Here is a 15,533-nt window from a genome sequence, read left to right as displayed (position 1 = left end):
GGTGTTACAAGTTAGGTGACAGCTCTAGGCCCTCCAGGGAGGGGGGTTATTATTCTGCAGGACCCAGAGGACTTAGCCAGGGAAACCCACCAGTGTGTTTGACTGTCCTGGGATGGGCTGGGGGGTCCCCAAGGAAAATGGAACACTAGAAAGTTAAGAGTTTGGGAGTGGAGCTGGAGGGTGTCAGGACATTTGGAACCAGACAGGGAGGAGGTGTGGGTGGGTCCAGTAAAGTTCTTTTTGTTTGCTTTGGGAGGGAAAGAGAAGAGGCCCTAGAGAGGGGGCTGTGAAGTTCTTGCACCAACTCTGAACCCAATCCCCTTCTGGCCCTGTGGAACTTCCAAGTGCTAGAAGTTTAATAACAGTTCGCCTTTATTGAGCACTAAGATAATAGTCAGCACTTAAGGGGCCCTTTTTACGAAAATACCAGCTAACGTGTGCACCAGGGGCTGATCCCGGGTCCTGAGAGGAGAAGAGGGCCCAAATGCCTGGGCCCTGGGAAGGAGGGTGTGTCTGGGCCCAGGGTGACAGGACCAGGACCAGGGCCTACGGGTCTAGGGGTCAGCCGGGGCCGAGCCATCCAGGGGAGCGGGTCCAGGCCCCATGGGGGCGGGGCAGCCGGCGGCGCTCCTACCTTTGAGCGAGGTCTCCACCAGGCGCAGGTAAAGCTGCGAGCTCTTGTTGCCGTGGCTCATGCGCTGGGCTAGCCCGTTGCGCTGCAGGACGCACTCCTCAAACTGCACGACGTTCTGGTGGCGCCGTTTGAGGCTGGTCAGGGCCCAGAATTCGGCCAGCGCCAGCTCCACGTTCTCGGGGGCGTCGCAGCGGATCTTCTTGACCGCCACCCGGGCCCCGCTGCGCCCGGCCACTGCCTCGTAAACCACGCCGTAGCTGCCGCGCCCGATCTCTGCCAACAGGCTGTACCGCGGCCGCGCCGACCCGCCGCCGCCCTCTGGCCGCCGCCGCGCCAGGTAGGCCTCGCCCGGGGCCTCGGCTGCCACCGGATCCATGGCCTGGGCCGCTGCCGGCCTCAGCTTCGCGCTGGGCGCCCGCGGCACAGGGCTTCGCCTTTTCCGCTCGGGGCTTTGTGTACCTCTGCGGGCGCCGTCCTCCTCCCCCGTTTCCATGGCTGCGGGCGGCGGGGGGAGCAGCAACGGCGCTGCCCGGGTCCCCCCTGCCTCATCCCTCCGTCCGGCCCCGGGACGTGGAGGAGCGGGACCTTGGATTGTGACCTGCGGACGAAAGGATTGGTTAACCAACTAGGCCGAAGCAGGGAGGCTAGGAGCGCAGGCCGCAGGGCGTCCCACCTCCTCCTTCTCCTCCTCCGGCCGCCGCGGCCCCTTTAAGACGGAAGCTGCCGCTGATGACTGAACAGGGGAGGGGAGGGGAAAGCGGGAAAGACGAAACCACTAGACTGTGGCTCAGAGGGGGAACCGGAAAGAAAAGCAAAACATCCCCGTCTTCTCAGCTAAACTGTCGCCTAAAAACAGAAAAAACAAGGACCAGCAGTCTTTACAATTTAAGAAAATTGCCTTAAGAAGCAATTCTGACTGTGGAAATCTTCTTCCCTGCCTGGTCTCCTCTGGGATGCCCCTCCCCGCATCCCGCTTTAGGTTCTCCCGGGTGTAAACAGTCCATTGAATTAAGCCAGAGCCGAGCCCGGCGGACCGACCCAAGTCCCCGAGGGCGGCGGGTTGGGTTAAAAATTCCGCGTCCCTGAGCCCGCCAAACTGGGGGCCCGATTGCCCTCCCCAAGCGCCCGAGGTGATGGGGGTGCCTCCAGCCTCGGCGCCTGCTGTGACTCCGCAGACTGCGCCCTTACCTGGCCGGCGCCCCTCCACTTCCGGGCGGCCCGTTTCCCCCCTGGCGTCCCGGGCTGGGGATGGTCCGCTCCCGGCCAGGGCTGCCTCCTGTACAGAGCGGCGCCAGAGGCGGCGGCCCGGGCCGAGTGTGTTCCGAAGCCTGCTGCCGCGCGGGGGGTGGCAGCGGCGCTGGCGGGGGAGAACCGGGTGTCCGGGCTCCCGCGGCTCTCCACGTGTTCGCGCCAGCTGAGCCCTTTACATAACCTGTTTATATAAGCCGCACCTCCCGCCCGTACTCGGGCCAGCGGGGGCTCTTGGTGGCCCATCCCCCGGGAGGCCGGTCGAGTACCGCGCCGCCTGGGTCTTGCCAAGGTCGACAGAGCAGCCGCAGCCAGGCGCACCGGGCACGCCGCGCCGGGGCCCAATCACAGGCGAGAACACCCAGCCGACAAAAAATAGGCGCCAAATTCCGCGATCCGCTGCGTCCTCCTAGCCTCCGCGGCCGGCTGCGCGCCGCAGCCCCCTCCCTCCTCGCCCTCGCTTGGTGAAGTGGGGCTGCGCTCAGTAGGCGCCTAATAAATACTGATTGGTTGATTGGATTGGTCGGTTTGATTGATTCATAGGTAGTGCCTGGGAACCGCCCGGCCTGGGTTGGAATCTACACCCTGCCCCCCATAGCCCCTTGATTCTGGGTAAATCATGGGCCCGTTCCGTGCCTCAGTTTTCTGTTCTGCAAAATGGGTGATTGGACCTTACCTTGCCAATGTTGATAGCGCCAAATGAAATATATATAATTTCAATGCATGTATTAAGAGTAGCAAAATATATATAAGGTGGCTAATAGGATGCAAGGCTGAAAGTGCTAGTTTGTTCACTGCTTTGTACTCCAGTGCCTAGTAGGTGCTCGTTATTTTTAAGCTGAACCTGTATTAATTGAACTCCTGTAATGTGCTAGGCACTGTTGTAAGTCGCTGCGGAAAGAGCAGTGAACAAGTCAATCTCTACCTTAGTTGAGGTTCTAGGCCCCTGGGGGAGACAAACGATGTGGGTGACCTTGTGCAAGTTAATTAACTTTCTTGTGTCTTTAGTTCTCATCTGTAAGATGGGAGGAACCGTAGTTGGAGGAATCACTGTAGTTATACAGTTAAAACAACAGGACAGGGCCTTACACGCAGTAAATGTTAGATATTATTAACTAAACAATAGAATAATTTTTGACATTGGTAAGTATGATGGAGAATGTGAAAGAGTGCCTTGGGTTTGGGAATAGGCCACTTCTGATAATGTGGGCATCCATCGAAAAGACTAATTGTGTGTGTGTGTGGGCGGGGGATTTCAAATTTACATGTAAATTGCAAGAATAGTAAAGAATTCTCATATACTTTTAACCAGAATAACAAATTGTTATATTTTGCTACATTTGCATTACCATATTCTCTCCTGTGTATGTGTGTATAATATGCACATACACTTTTTTCCCCCACAAATCATTTTAGAGTGGGTTTCAGACATTATGCCTCTTTCTCCCACATACTTCTGTGTATATTTCCTAGAAACATGGACATTCTCTTGCGTAATCTCTGTATAATTATCAAAATCAGGAATTTCAACAATGGTATGATTCTTTTAACACCCCTTTAATATTTAAATTTTGCCAATTGGCCCAATAATGTAGCCATTCCCCCGGATCCAATTCAGGATCACAGGTTTCCTTTAGTTGTTCCTTCTTTTTAGTTTCCTTTAATCTGGAGAAGCAGTCAATTACTCAGCCTTTCTTTGTCTTTCATGACTTTGACATTTTTGAAGAGTACTGGGGAGTTGTTTTGTAGATGTCCTTGATTTGTATTTGTCTGATATGTTCTCATGATTAGATTCAGATTATGCATTTTTGGCAGGAATGCCACTGAAAGAAAGTTGTGTCCTGAGTGTCACATCAGAAGGCACAGGACATTGGTTTGTCGCAATATTAGTGATATTAGTGTCAACTAATATCAAAGTTCAGCGTATGAATTTAGGGGGCAGACCTGAAATCAGCCATGCTAAAAACTAATGGTAAGGCATTTAAGGAAGAAGGAAAAAGTATAGAAGCCCAAAGACAGGAAGGAACAAGCTTGATGTTCAACTTTAGCCAGTTGGTGTGTAAAGTGGTACAGCCACTTTGGGGGAAAAAAAAGTTCGGCAATTTCTTAGGAAGTTGAATACAGATCTACCCGATGGCCCAGCAACTTCATGCCTAGGCATTTACCCAAGATACACGAGAGTTTATGTTCACAAATGCACTTTCATAAAAATGTTTATAGTGGCTTTTGCCATAAGAGTCCCAAACTAGAAAACACTCTAATGTTCATCAGTAAGTCAATGGATGACTAGACTGTGGTCTTCCTATACCATGAGATGCTGCTGGGGGTGGGGGCGGGGCGGTGGGGAGGCCTGAAGTATTGATATAACAACATGCATGAATTAGAATAATTATGCTGAGTGAAAGATGCCAGGCACAAAAGAATACATACTGCATGATTCTGTATATGGTTCTTGAAAATGCAAACTAATGTACAGTGACAGCAGATTCGTAGTTGGGGTGGGGAGGGAGGTACACGAGGAAACTTTTGGGGGTGATGGATATGTTTATTTTCTTGAAATTATCTTGTGGTAGAGGCACCTGGGTGGCTCAGTTGGTTAACTTTTCCACTTCAGCTCGGGTCATGATCTCGCTGTCTGTGAGTTTGAGCCCCACGTCAGGCTCTGGGCTGACAGCTCAGAGTCTGGAGCCTGCTTCAGATTCTGTGTCTCCCTCTCTCTCTCTTTCCCTGGCTCAACGCTCTGTCTCACTCTCAAAAATAAATAAGCATTAGGGGCACCTGGGTGGCTCAGTCGGTTGGGCGTCCGACTTCGGCTCAGGTCATGATCTCACGGTTTGTGAGTTTGAGCCCCGCGTCGGGCTCTGTGCTGACACCTCAGAGCCTGGAGCCTGCTTCGGATTCTGTGTCTCCCTGTCTCTCAGCCCCTCCCCTGCTCATGCTCTGTCTCTGTCTCTCAATAATAAATAAACGTTAAAAAAAAAAAGTTAAGAAAATTTAAAAAAATGAATAAACATTTAAAAAAATAAACATTAAAAAAATTAAAAAAAAAGAGGTTATCTTGTGGTAGTTTCAGGGGAGGGATATGTTAACATCACTTCAAATTGTACACTTTGAATAAGTGCGGTTTTTTGTACATCAGTTTTACAGCTTAACCCCATTAAAGCCGTAAAAAAAAAAATGAATTAAAAAGAGTACGCTAGATGATTCCATTAATATACGGGCAAGCAACGCTGATCCACTGCAGCAGAAAACCTATCGGTGGTTATCCTCGGGGTGGGAGTTGGACTGCTGAGGGGCGCAAGGGAATTTTCTGGGTGATGGACTTTTGTGGGATGTAAATTATATGGCAATGAAGTTGGTTTAAAAGGTGAATACACAAACCCAAATCCCGCCAGGCCATGAACACCAGTGTCCTTACTTAGCACTTCTCAGGACCGAAGGCTGTGTAGTGCTGAGGCAGGGCTGGCCCTGTTCGTGCTGTTCCTGGCCCCAGAAACTGAACAAGGCCAATGGAGTCTTTCTTCCAGCTAGTTTCCCAACTGAGCCTTTTTATTTTGTTTGTTTGTTTGTTTATTTGAATGTTTTATTTATTTTTGAGAGCGAAAGAGAGAGAGTGCAAGCAGGGGAGGGACAGAGAAAGGGAGACAACCCAAGGCAGGCTCCAGACTCTGAGCTGTCAGCACAGAGCCGGATGCGGGGCTCGAACCCATGAACCGGGAGATCATGACCTGAGCCGAAGTCAGAGGCTCAACCGGCTGAGCTACCCAGGCGCTCCAAGCAGGTGCTATATTCGAATGGCGGCTTGGGAAACCCTCTTTAAGGAGGTGCCCGTTGAGCAGAGACCTGATAGAATCCACCAAATGCGTATCTATTGGAAGACCATTTGTGTCCCAGGGAAACAACAGGTGCAAAGGAGGCCAGCGTGGCTGGAACGCAGGGAACGGGGCAGGAGAAACCGGAAATGGAGAGAGAGAGATGTGGTAGGTGGGTCGTGAGGCAGGGATGCATGGGCCCTATGAGGACTTGGGATTTATTGACCCTTTGTGATATGCGGAACCTCAAGGAAAGCGAGGGAGCGGGAGGGGAGAGCTGAGGCTCTCACAGGTGGTTACTCTGAGTACTGCCCAGGGGGAGGAGGCAGAGTGCTGATGCTCCTGCCCATCCTGCAGTATTTCAGGGGGAGGAGAACGCCCCAGGGGCCACCCTAGGGGTGACTCCCTGGGACAGTGGAGAGCTCTGGCCCTGGAGGGGAGAGTTGGGTGGAGTGGAGGGGTGTGGAAGGAATGGTGGGGAAGGGGGAGAGCTGGCTCTGTTGGGCTAGGAGGGAAGGGGGAAGCGGAGGGAGGGTAGGGCCAGGCAGCAGAGGCAGAGAACAGTGTGAAATGGTGGCTGTAGTAGGGGGAGGGGAGGATGGGAGGCATTAAAAAGAGGAGAGGCTCCTGCAGGGGTGCCGGAGGGGGCTTCACTTTGGAGGTGCTGACAGACAGAGGCTTGAGGTGGGTGCTCAGAGGAGGGCTGGTTCTGAGCAGGAGACCCTGGAAGACTGGGGGAGGCTTTGCAGCTGGCTTGCATTCCCCTCCCATAATGGAACTGGTTCTACTGGGCTCCAGGAGGGGTGTCTGCAAGAAACCCTTGATTTAGGCTCAGGTCATGATCTCACAGTTCGTGAGTTCAAGCCCCACATGGCGTTCTGTGCTGACAAAAGCACGGAGCCTGTTTGGGATTCTCTCTCTCTGTCTCTCTCTGCCCCTCCCTGCTTGCGCTCCATCTCAAAAGGAAAAAAGCAATGCTGAAGCTGGTTATGCTGCCCAGCTATGTGGGAGGGACGCTTTGGCCCCATTTTATGGATGGGAAGATTGGGCCGTGGAAGCTGTTCCATCACAAACGGGTGCAATAGTTGGGATCCGAACCCCAGTGGCCTTGGGTTTGGGTATCCGAACTCGTAACCATTGTCCTGGTGCTCTCGAGCGTGAGTGCGCGTCGGCATCCCTTGGAGGTGGAGGGCCTGGTCAAAAAGCCAGATTGCTGGGCCCCAGCCCCAGAGTGGTGGCTCGTCAGTACGTCTTGGGTAGGGCTTGGTAATTTGCATCTCTAGCTAGGTCCCAGGTGATGCTGTTCCTGTTGCTGGTCCAGGGACACACGTGAAGAACCACATTACATTACGCTGCCCCTAGACTGAGCACAAAGCTGAGACAATTATAAAGGATTAGAGTTCTGGCAAAGAAGTTGGAGATGGATTGGAGCTGTTATAGAGAAAACTAAGCAAATAGGACACACAGTGATTATTAAAGCCAAGAAAACAAAAGCAATCCATAAGAAAAACGTTGTAATTATCATAAGCATCAACACTTAGCTGGAGATAATATTACATTGCCATTATAATGTGAAAACAGCACATTGATTTAACCAAAAATTATGATGTAATTATTTGGGGAAAATTGGAGAGGGTGTGTGTGTGTGTGTGTGTGTGTGTGTGTGTGTGTGTAGAGAAAGAGAGAGTGAGAGAGAGCGAGAGAGAGGAAAACGAAATTCTTTTCCTCCGTAGCTGCAGATCAATACAAAAAGCCTAAAATGAAAAGATCTTGGAAGTGACCCCATAATCAGGTTTGAAGAGATAACTACAGAATGAGTTATTGCTTCATGGCTGTGACTGGGGGTAGCACGGGAGGTTCTTTTTATAAGCCTTGTCGTAGGGTCCAGTTTGCAGTAGCAACTAACTCTTCAACATTATATATATTTACTGCTTGGATTAAAATGAAATTAAAAATAAACATGGGCATGGGATTTAGCTACCACTGAAGCAGCCTGTCAGCTTGGTGGCGCTGTTCAGCTTCTGGCTCTGACATCCACCTGTCGTCCTGGTATTACCTAAAAGCATCAGAAGAGCTACAAGTAAGTTAGGTACTCAGATCACACCCTGGGGACGCTGCACTGGAGACATCGCATCTCCAGTACGACTCGACAAAGAGGGTCCGAGTCACGGAAAATAAAGATGGAAACAGTTACAGGCACCTGTTTCCCAAACTTAATGGATTGTTGTAATTTCGAATGGTCTTCCTATTGGCCGCAGAAGAGGCTCAGAAATTCCAACCTTTTCTCTTCTCCCGTCTGAGAATAGCGTAAACATTCTTTGTCAGGCTGTGTGTCTGCAGAACACTGGTTGCTAGGTTCTTAGGAGTTGTTTATGATTTTTGGAAAGATGAGGGAATATAATGCAGAAGTAACAGGGCGAAGTCCCTGATTCTGGTTAACTACTGGGACGGTCCAAATAAATGGTTGGGGGAACCCGGTTAAAACATCCACAGGCACAAGGCAACAAAGTACACTCGTTGATCAAAGTGTAAAGGATACAGCCTTTGGGGGAGGCAATTTGATAACTCATTGTTTATTAATATAGTTAAAAATTCATACACTTGGATCCAGCGATCCCATTTCTAGAACTTATCCTATAGAAATACCCAAGGATAAAGCAATATATAGGCAATGGGGATTTTTATTGTGGTTGTTTGTAATGGTAAAATATTAGAAATACTCAGGTGGCAGAGACAGGAGATTACTTATATACACTTTTGAATATAATGTAGGCATCAGAAAGAAGGAATTGGCTCCCGTATGTACTACCACAGAACAAGTGTTTGCAACATATTGTTACATTAAAAAAAGCAAATGTAAACTAGGATCTATAGTGTGACTTCAAATTTTGTTTAAATATATGTATGTACGTAATCACTAACCTTCACCGAGTTGTTTATCTGTATTTGTTGCTATCCTAAGTGCTCTATTTAGACTTATAGGCTATTAAGCCTATAGGGTAGGTTTCATTATCTTCATTTTCCATAGAACATGAGGCACGGGGCGGTTATGTGACTTTCTCAAGACCATGCCACTAAAAAGGTGGAGCTTGATTTTTAAAAAAAATTTTTTAAATGTTTATTTATTTTTTGAGAGAGAGAGAGAGAGAGAGAGAGAGAGAGAGAGCGCAGAGGAGGGGCAGAGAGAGAGAGGGAGACACAGACTCCGAAGCAGTCTCCAGCCTCCGAGCTGTCAGCATAGAGCCCAATGCTGGGCTTGAACTCACAAGCTGTGAGATCATGACCTGAGCTGTAGTCAGACGCTTAACTGACTGAGCCACCCAGGTGCCCCAAGGTAAAGCCTGATTTTAAACCCCAGCATATCTGATTCCAAAGCTCGTGGTCTTAAACCAGTACATGATATAGCCTTGGTACTTACATGTTAGATTATGCATACATAAAGGAAACATTTTGATAAAGAATACTCTAGATGCCGAGAAGCATTCTCTCCAGGTGGTCCTTCTACTCTCAACATTTTTGTATGATTTGAACTTTTAATGTATGCCTTTTTGGGATTAATTTTTAAGTCCTTTTTTATAGATGTGAAAAAAAACAATACAATTCAATGAAAAATAACATGCAGTAATGTAGACTGCACCTCATTCTCACTTGCTCAATGAATACTGATTAAGCACCTACTGTTTGTCATTTGGGGACTGAGATGAATAAAATTCAGTTCCTGTTGTGAAGAACTCACTGTAGGGACGTAAAGAAATATCCAGTCTAGGCTTTTTTTTTTTTTTCTTCTTTAATGGAGGTGTAACTGACACATAACATATTAGTTTCAGGGGTAAAACATAAGGATTCACTATTTGCGTGTATTACGAAATGATCACCTCAGTAAGTCTAGTTAATATCTATCACCACACATGGTTACACAATTATTTTTCTTGTGATGAGAACTTCTTAAAAAATTTTTTTAACATTTATTTATTTTTGAGACAGAGAGAGAGAGAGATCATGAACAGGAGAGGGTCAGAGAAAGAGGGAGACACAGAATCTGAAACAGGCTCCAGGCTCTGAGCTGTCAGCACAGAGCCCGACGCGGGGCTCGAACTCACCGACCGTAAGATCATGACTTGAGCCGAAGTCGGCCGCTTAACCGACTGAGCCACCCAGGTGCCCCGATGAGAACTTTTTTTAAATAACAGTTTTAAGTTTACTTATTTTGAGAGAGAGAGAGAGAGAGAGAGAGAGAGAGAGAGAGAGAGAGATGCAGGGGGGGGGAGAGAGAATCCCAAGCAGTCTCTGCACTGTCAGTGAGGACGAGGAACCCCACTCAGGGCTGGAACTCACGAACCACGAGATCAAATCAAGAGTTGATCGCTGAGCTGAAATCAAGAGTGGGTCACTTAACCGACTGAGCCACGCAGGCGCCCCTGTGATGAGAACTTTGAAGATCTCCTTTCTTACCGACTTTCAAATATGCAACAGACTATCATTAACTATAGTCACCATCCTGTATATTACACCCCCATGTTATTTTCTAACTTCAAATTGTACCTTTGACCCCCTTTACCAGTTTCCCCCACCCCCTGCTTCTGAAAGTGACCACTAATTTGTCCTCTGTAACTGACAGCTTGGGTTGTTGGAATATTTTTTGTTTTTGTTTTTGTTTTGTTTTGTTTCTTTTCGTAGGGTCTGCATATAAGTGAGATTATACAGTATTTGTCTTAGTCTGGCCTCTTTCACTTCCCATAATGCTCTCAAAGTCCATCCCCGTTGCCACAAATGGCAAGATCTCCTTCTTTTTTTACGACTGAGTGATATTCCTATACATGTATCACATTCTCTTTACCAGTTTATCCACTGACGGACGCTTAGGTTGTTTCTATCTTGTGGCTGTTGTAAATAATGGTGCCATGAACCTAGGGGTGCACGTATCTTTTCCGGTTAGTGTTTCCATTTTGTTCAGATCAACACACAGAAATGGAATTGCTGGATCCTATGGTAGGTCTATATTGAATTTTGTGAGGAATCTTTGTCCTGTTTTCCAGAGTGGTTCCACCAATTCCGGTCTACAGCTCTGCCTGTGTGTGAGTTGGGAATCCTGATGAGCAAGACGGGTTCCCTGTTGATGACGAAATCTCGCTGCATTGTGAAGAAAGCTGCCATGTTCCTCAATAGAGTTCTCCGTTGCTGAACGTCATGGTAACAACTAACATTTAAGAAACACTTACCAGGTACTGGTTCAAACACTTCTTACATATACTGATTGGTTGAAGTTCTAACCACGGGAGATACTTTTATGATCTCTAGTTTACGGATGAGGCACAGAGAGGTTAGGCAACTTGCCCAAGATCACACAGCTAGGAAGTAGCTTGGGGAATTTCAGTCCAGGTGAGTGCTTTGAGGAGCACCGCCAAAGATCCCAGCTGGTGGTGGAACATTCAGAATAAAAATAGTATTAACAACCGTAATAGTTCTTGTTGCAGATCACGCAGAGCTATGTTGAGTTTTCAGTGCTTGCACATTCTTACCTCAGTATTTAGTAGTTGTAAATATAAGGCGACCCTCCCATTTTTCACAGCGAGAAGATTGCAAAAAAGAAACTATTTGGGGGGTCAACTTGAATATACAAATTCCTTTTTTTTAAGTTTATTTATTTATTTCGAGAGAGAGCAAATGTACATGTGGGCATGAGTGGGGGAGGGGCAGAAAGGGAGGGAGAGGGACAATTCCAAGCAGGCTCTGTGCTGACAGATGTGTTCCTAACACAGGGCTTGATCCCACGAACTGTGAGCTCATGACCTGAGCTGAAATCAGGAGCCGGACGCTAAATAACCCCACTGAACCACCCAGGTGCTCCTTGCATACATAAATTCTTTTTTTTTTCTTTTTAAATTTTTTTTTCAACGTTTTTATTTATTTATGGGACAGACAGAGACAGAGCATGAACGGGGGAGGGGCAGAGAGAGAGGGAGACACAGAATCGGAAACAGGCTCCAGGCTCCGAGCCATCAGCCCAGAGCCTGACGCGGGGCTCGAACTCACGGACCGCGAGATCGTGACCTGGCTGAAGTCAGACGCTTAACCGACTGCGCCACCCAGGCGCCCCGCATACATAAATTCTTAAGGCCGTAGATGAAATAATCAAATGTCCATGTGCGATATTTAATTTATTATTTTAGGTATGCACGTACTTTCAAGTTTATTAATATATTATTTAAATAATATTTAAATATATATTAAGAAATAATATGTTAATTGAGACGTACTGGGTTTTTTTTCACTCTCACATTTTACGCAATCATTTTTTTTTTTAAATATAATTTACTCTCAAGCTGGCTAACATACAGTGTATACAGTGTGCTCTTGATTTTGGGGCTAGATTCCCCCCAAAGTGAATCATTCATCACTTACATGCAACACCCAGTGCTCATCCCAACACGTGCCCTCCTCAATGCCCATCATCCATTTTCCCCTCTCCCCTATGCCCCCATCAACCCTCAGTTTGTTCTCTGTATTTAAGAGTATCTTATGGCTTGCCTCCATCTCTCTCCGTTTGTACTTATTTTTCCCCTTCCCCCATGGTCTTCTGTTAGGTTTCTCAAGTTCCACATATGAGTGAAAACATATGATGTCTATCTTTCTCTGCCCGGTTTCTTTCACTTAGCATAGACCCTCCAGTTCCATCCACCTTGCTGCAAATGGCCAGATTTCATTCTTTCTCATTGCCAAGTAGTATTCCGTTGTATATATAAACCACAACTTCTTTATCCATTCGTCAGTTGATGGCCATTTAGGCTCTTTCCATAATTTGGTTATTGTTGAAAGCGCTGCTATAAACGCTGGGGTACATGTGCCCCTATGCATCAGCACTCCTATATCCCTTGGATAAATTCCTAGTAGTGCTATTGCTGGGTCGTAGGGTCGTTCTATTTTTAATTTTTTGAGGAACCTCCATACTGTTTTCCAGAGCGGCTGCACCAGTTTGCATTCCCACCAACAGTGCAGGAGGGTTCCCGTTTCTCCACATCCTCACCAGTATCTGTTGTTTCCTGAGTTGTTAACTTTAGCCATTCTGACAGGTGTGAGGTGGTATCTCAGTGTGTTTTGATTTGTATTTCCCTGATGAGGGGTGACGTTGAGCATCTTTTCATGTGTCTGCTGGCCACCTGGATGTCTTCTTTGGAGAAGTGTCTATTCATGTCTTCTGTCCATTTCTTCACTGGATTATTTGTTTTTCGGGTGTTAAGTTTGGTAAATTCTTTATTGATTTTGGATACTAACCCTTTATCTGATACGTCATTTGCAAATATCTTCTCCCATTCCGTCGGTTGCCTTTTAGTTTTGTTGATTGTTTCCTTTGCAGTGTAGAAGCTTTTTATCTTGATGAGGTCCCAATAGTTCATTTTTGCTTTTAATTCCCATGCCTTTGGAGACGTGTTGAGCAAGAAATTGCTGGGGCTGAGGTCAAAGAGGTTGTTTCCTGTTTTCTCCTCTTGGGTTTTGATGGTTTCCTGTCTCACATTTAGGTCTTCCAACCATTTTGAGGTTATTTTTGTGTATGGTGTAAGAAAGTGGTCTAGTTTCATTCTGCATGTTGCTGTCCAGTTCTCCCAGCACCATTTGCTAAAGAGACTTTTTTCCATTGGCTCCTCTTTCCTGCTTTGTCAAAGATTAGTTGGCCATACATTTGTGGGTCCAATTCTGGGGTCTCTATTCTATTCCATCAGTCTATGTGTCTGTTTTTGTGCCAGTACCACACCCCGCCGTGATGATTACAGCTACAAAATGATTTTATTCCATCTCTTTCTGTGGGTCGTATATTTCAGGATCTTTATTATTGCTGGGGATGATTTCTGAATCGCCTGGATTGCTTCCTGGATCGCATAAATTTCCCTCCTATTTAAATTGTGTGTGATGCAGCACTTTTTGAGCCTTTATTGATTCTCTTGCCGAAAGATTTTAATCTCGAAATCCTGATTCACTTAATCTTAGGGCACTATTGTTTTTCTGTTTGTTCTATTGGTTTCTGTTTGCAATCACAGCATCTTAACATTTAATTTATTGCTTTCAAAGTCATTTTATAAGGCTTGCTTCATTATAGGGGCTATGAGGCCAACTGCAGTATAATGTATCAAAAATTGTTTTTAATTTTTTTTAATGTTTATTCATTTTTGAGAGACAGAGCATGAGTGAGGGGAGGGGCAGAGAGAGAAGGAGACACAGAATCCAAAGCAGGCTCTAGGCTCTGAGCTGTCAGCACAGAGCACGATGCTGGGCTTGAACCCACAGACCGTGAGATCATGACCTGAGCCAAAGTCACTTAACAGACTGAGGCACCCATGCACCCCGTTTGCTTTTTTTTTTTTTTTAAAAAAACTTCTTTCATCAGGTGACTTCTATAAATGGGTCTTCCTGGAAGAATACTTTGTTGTTTAAAAGCAAGTAATTGAGAGTCTAGGGAACATGGAACATTCTATGAGCCTTCATAAGATCCTAAATAGAAGACAACTCTCACTTTATGCTGTGGGGTGATTTTTTAGGGAGGAACACCCTGCCTCATCTCTAAGTATACACCACGTGTTAACCTCATCTATTAAATGTGGTGAACGTGTCTGCTCAAATCTGTGATGCCACTGTCCTCACGTAGCCCATGTGCAAACTGGGAGTCAGAAGGTAAGGTGACTTATCCAAGGTGCCTAGCAGACGGCAAAGCCAGGACACCACGCAAATCCAAGTCTGTCTGGTCCTCTCGCCCCCACCTCTGCCATTAAAGCCCTGGGAAAGTTTCTACGCCAACTTCCTAATGTAGATTGCTGGCCCTGGTAAGTCTGTGGGGCTGTGTTGACAGAATGCTAACACTGATTAATTTATTATTCTTTTATTGCCTTCTGCTGGTATGGCTGTGGCAGTATTTCATAAAGAGAATGGCAGAGCAATTTGCAACTATAAAACCCAGATGCTTAATTTTAATTTCGGGGTGTCTGTTTCAAATCCGTTGCAGAACAAGCCAGGCTATTTACACTACAAATAAATGCTCCAGCATCTATGTCTCAAGACCCCCGGAAGCTGCCCTTAGGTCCTGAAGTGGTGTATTTTACTTACATTTGTTTTGCTCTTGAAAAGCAGCCCTTTCAGGTGTGAAGCAGGAAGCCACGGGTGCCTTCCTTGGCAAGATCCCCAACAGACATGTGCTGGAACTGGTTCCTCCAGGCCCATTAGAGCTGATCGTGTGCATGCGTGTCTTCCCAGCTCTGGTCGGTGCTGTCCCCATTGGCAGCTTGAAATTAGCCACGGTGGGAGAAGTTACCCCATGGGAACTGGCAAACCCTACAGATCAAGGCTCCTTCCGCCGCCTCCCCACCCCCATCCTTCCCCCAAATGAGTGAATGTCCTTGTGCCTTGGAAATAGTAAGAGTACTTCCCTTCTAGGTTATTCAGTTCGATAAAGTATGTAAAGCATATGGCATTGTTTGTATGTTTATTTATTTAAATAAATAATGCATACTGAGGGTTGAAAAAAAAAACAGACAAAAAAATGTTGCAGTGAAAAGTAAGTTTCTTTCTCACCCTGGACCTCCACTCCAATTCCTGTCTTGAACAGGCAAGCTGTTTCTCCAAATCCTTCCAGAGATAGGTAAGCATATATATATATGTATATGTGTGTGTGTATATAGATGTGCTCTTTTCTTCTTTACACGTGTATATTTTTTAAATGGCAGGATATCATGGCAGTATTTTGCCTCTTCCTGTATCTGTGTGTGTGTGTGTGTGTGTGCGTGTATCTCCCTTTCTCTCATATATATATGTTACATATAGCCTCTTCCTGTATCTGTGTGTGTGTGTGTGTG

General features: G+C 46.6%; 1 protein-coding gene and 2 long non-coding RNA genes across 6 annotated transcripts in view; 1 reads left to right on the top strand and 2 right to left on the bottom strand.

Moving 5' to 3' along the window:
• Nucleotides 1-2,163, bottom strand: part of STK35 (serine/threonine kinase 35) — a 43,371-nt gene extending 41,208 nt beyond the window's left edge. For 2 of the 3 annotated variants that reach the window (XM_040447488.1, XM_040447489.1), the window contains exons 1-2: nt 1,823-2,163; nt 635-1,232 (exon numbers count right to left, since the gene is read on the bottom strand). In XM_040447488.1, the coding sequence (XP_040303422.1) occupies nt 635-1,232; nt 1,823-2,128 (904 nt within the window). In that variant the 5' untranslated portion in view covers nt 2,129-2,163. Of the gene's footprint in view, nt 1-634; nt 1,233-1,307; nt 1,346-1,822 lie in introns of those variants that run through there. The other variant, XM_040447490.1, reaches the window with a different exon arrangement.
• Nucleotides 862-15,146, top strand: LOC121012399 (uncharacterized). Of its 2 annotated transcripts, none has more exons than XR_005782087.1 (3): nt 862-971; nt 10,731-10,916; nt 14,812-15,146. It is a non-coding gene; the product is annotated as an uncharacterized LOC121012399 (long non-coding RNA). The 2 variants fall into 2 exon arrangements; XR_005782086.1 differs by having other exon boundaries at nt 14,809-15,146.
• LOC121012400 (uncharacterized) lies at nt 7,194-10,800 on the bottom strand. Its single transcript, XR_005782088.1, has 2 exons — nt 10,532-10,800; nt 7,194-7,750 (listed from the first exon to the last, which is right to left on the bottom strand). It is a non-coding gene; the product is annotated as an uncharacterized LOC121012400 (long non-coding RNA).
• Nucleotides 15,147-15,533: the final 387 nt, after the last annotated feature.

This window comes from Herpailurus yagouaroundi, unplaced genomic scaffold (assembly GCF_014898765.1).
Source record: "Herpailurus yagouaroundi ecotype Mexico unplaced genomic scaffold, PumYag 196, whole genome shotgun sequence".
In the NCBI taxonomy this organism is placed as follows: domain Eukaryota; kingdom Metazoa; phylum Chordata; class Mammalia; order Carnivora; family Felidae; genus Herpailurus; species Herpailurus yagouaroundi.
The sequence above is the reverse complement of the archived record's forward strand: the minus strand, read 5'-3'. Positions and strand labels throughout refer to the sequence as shown.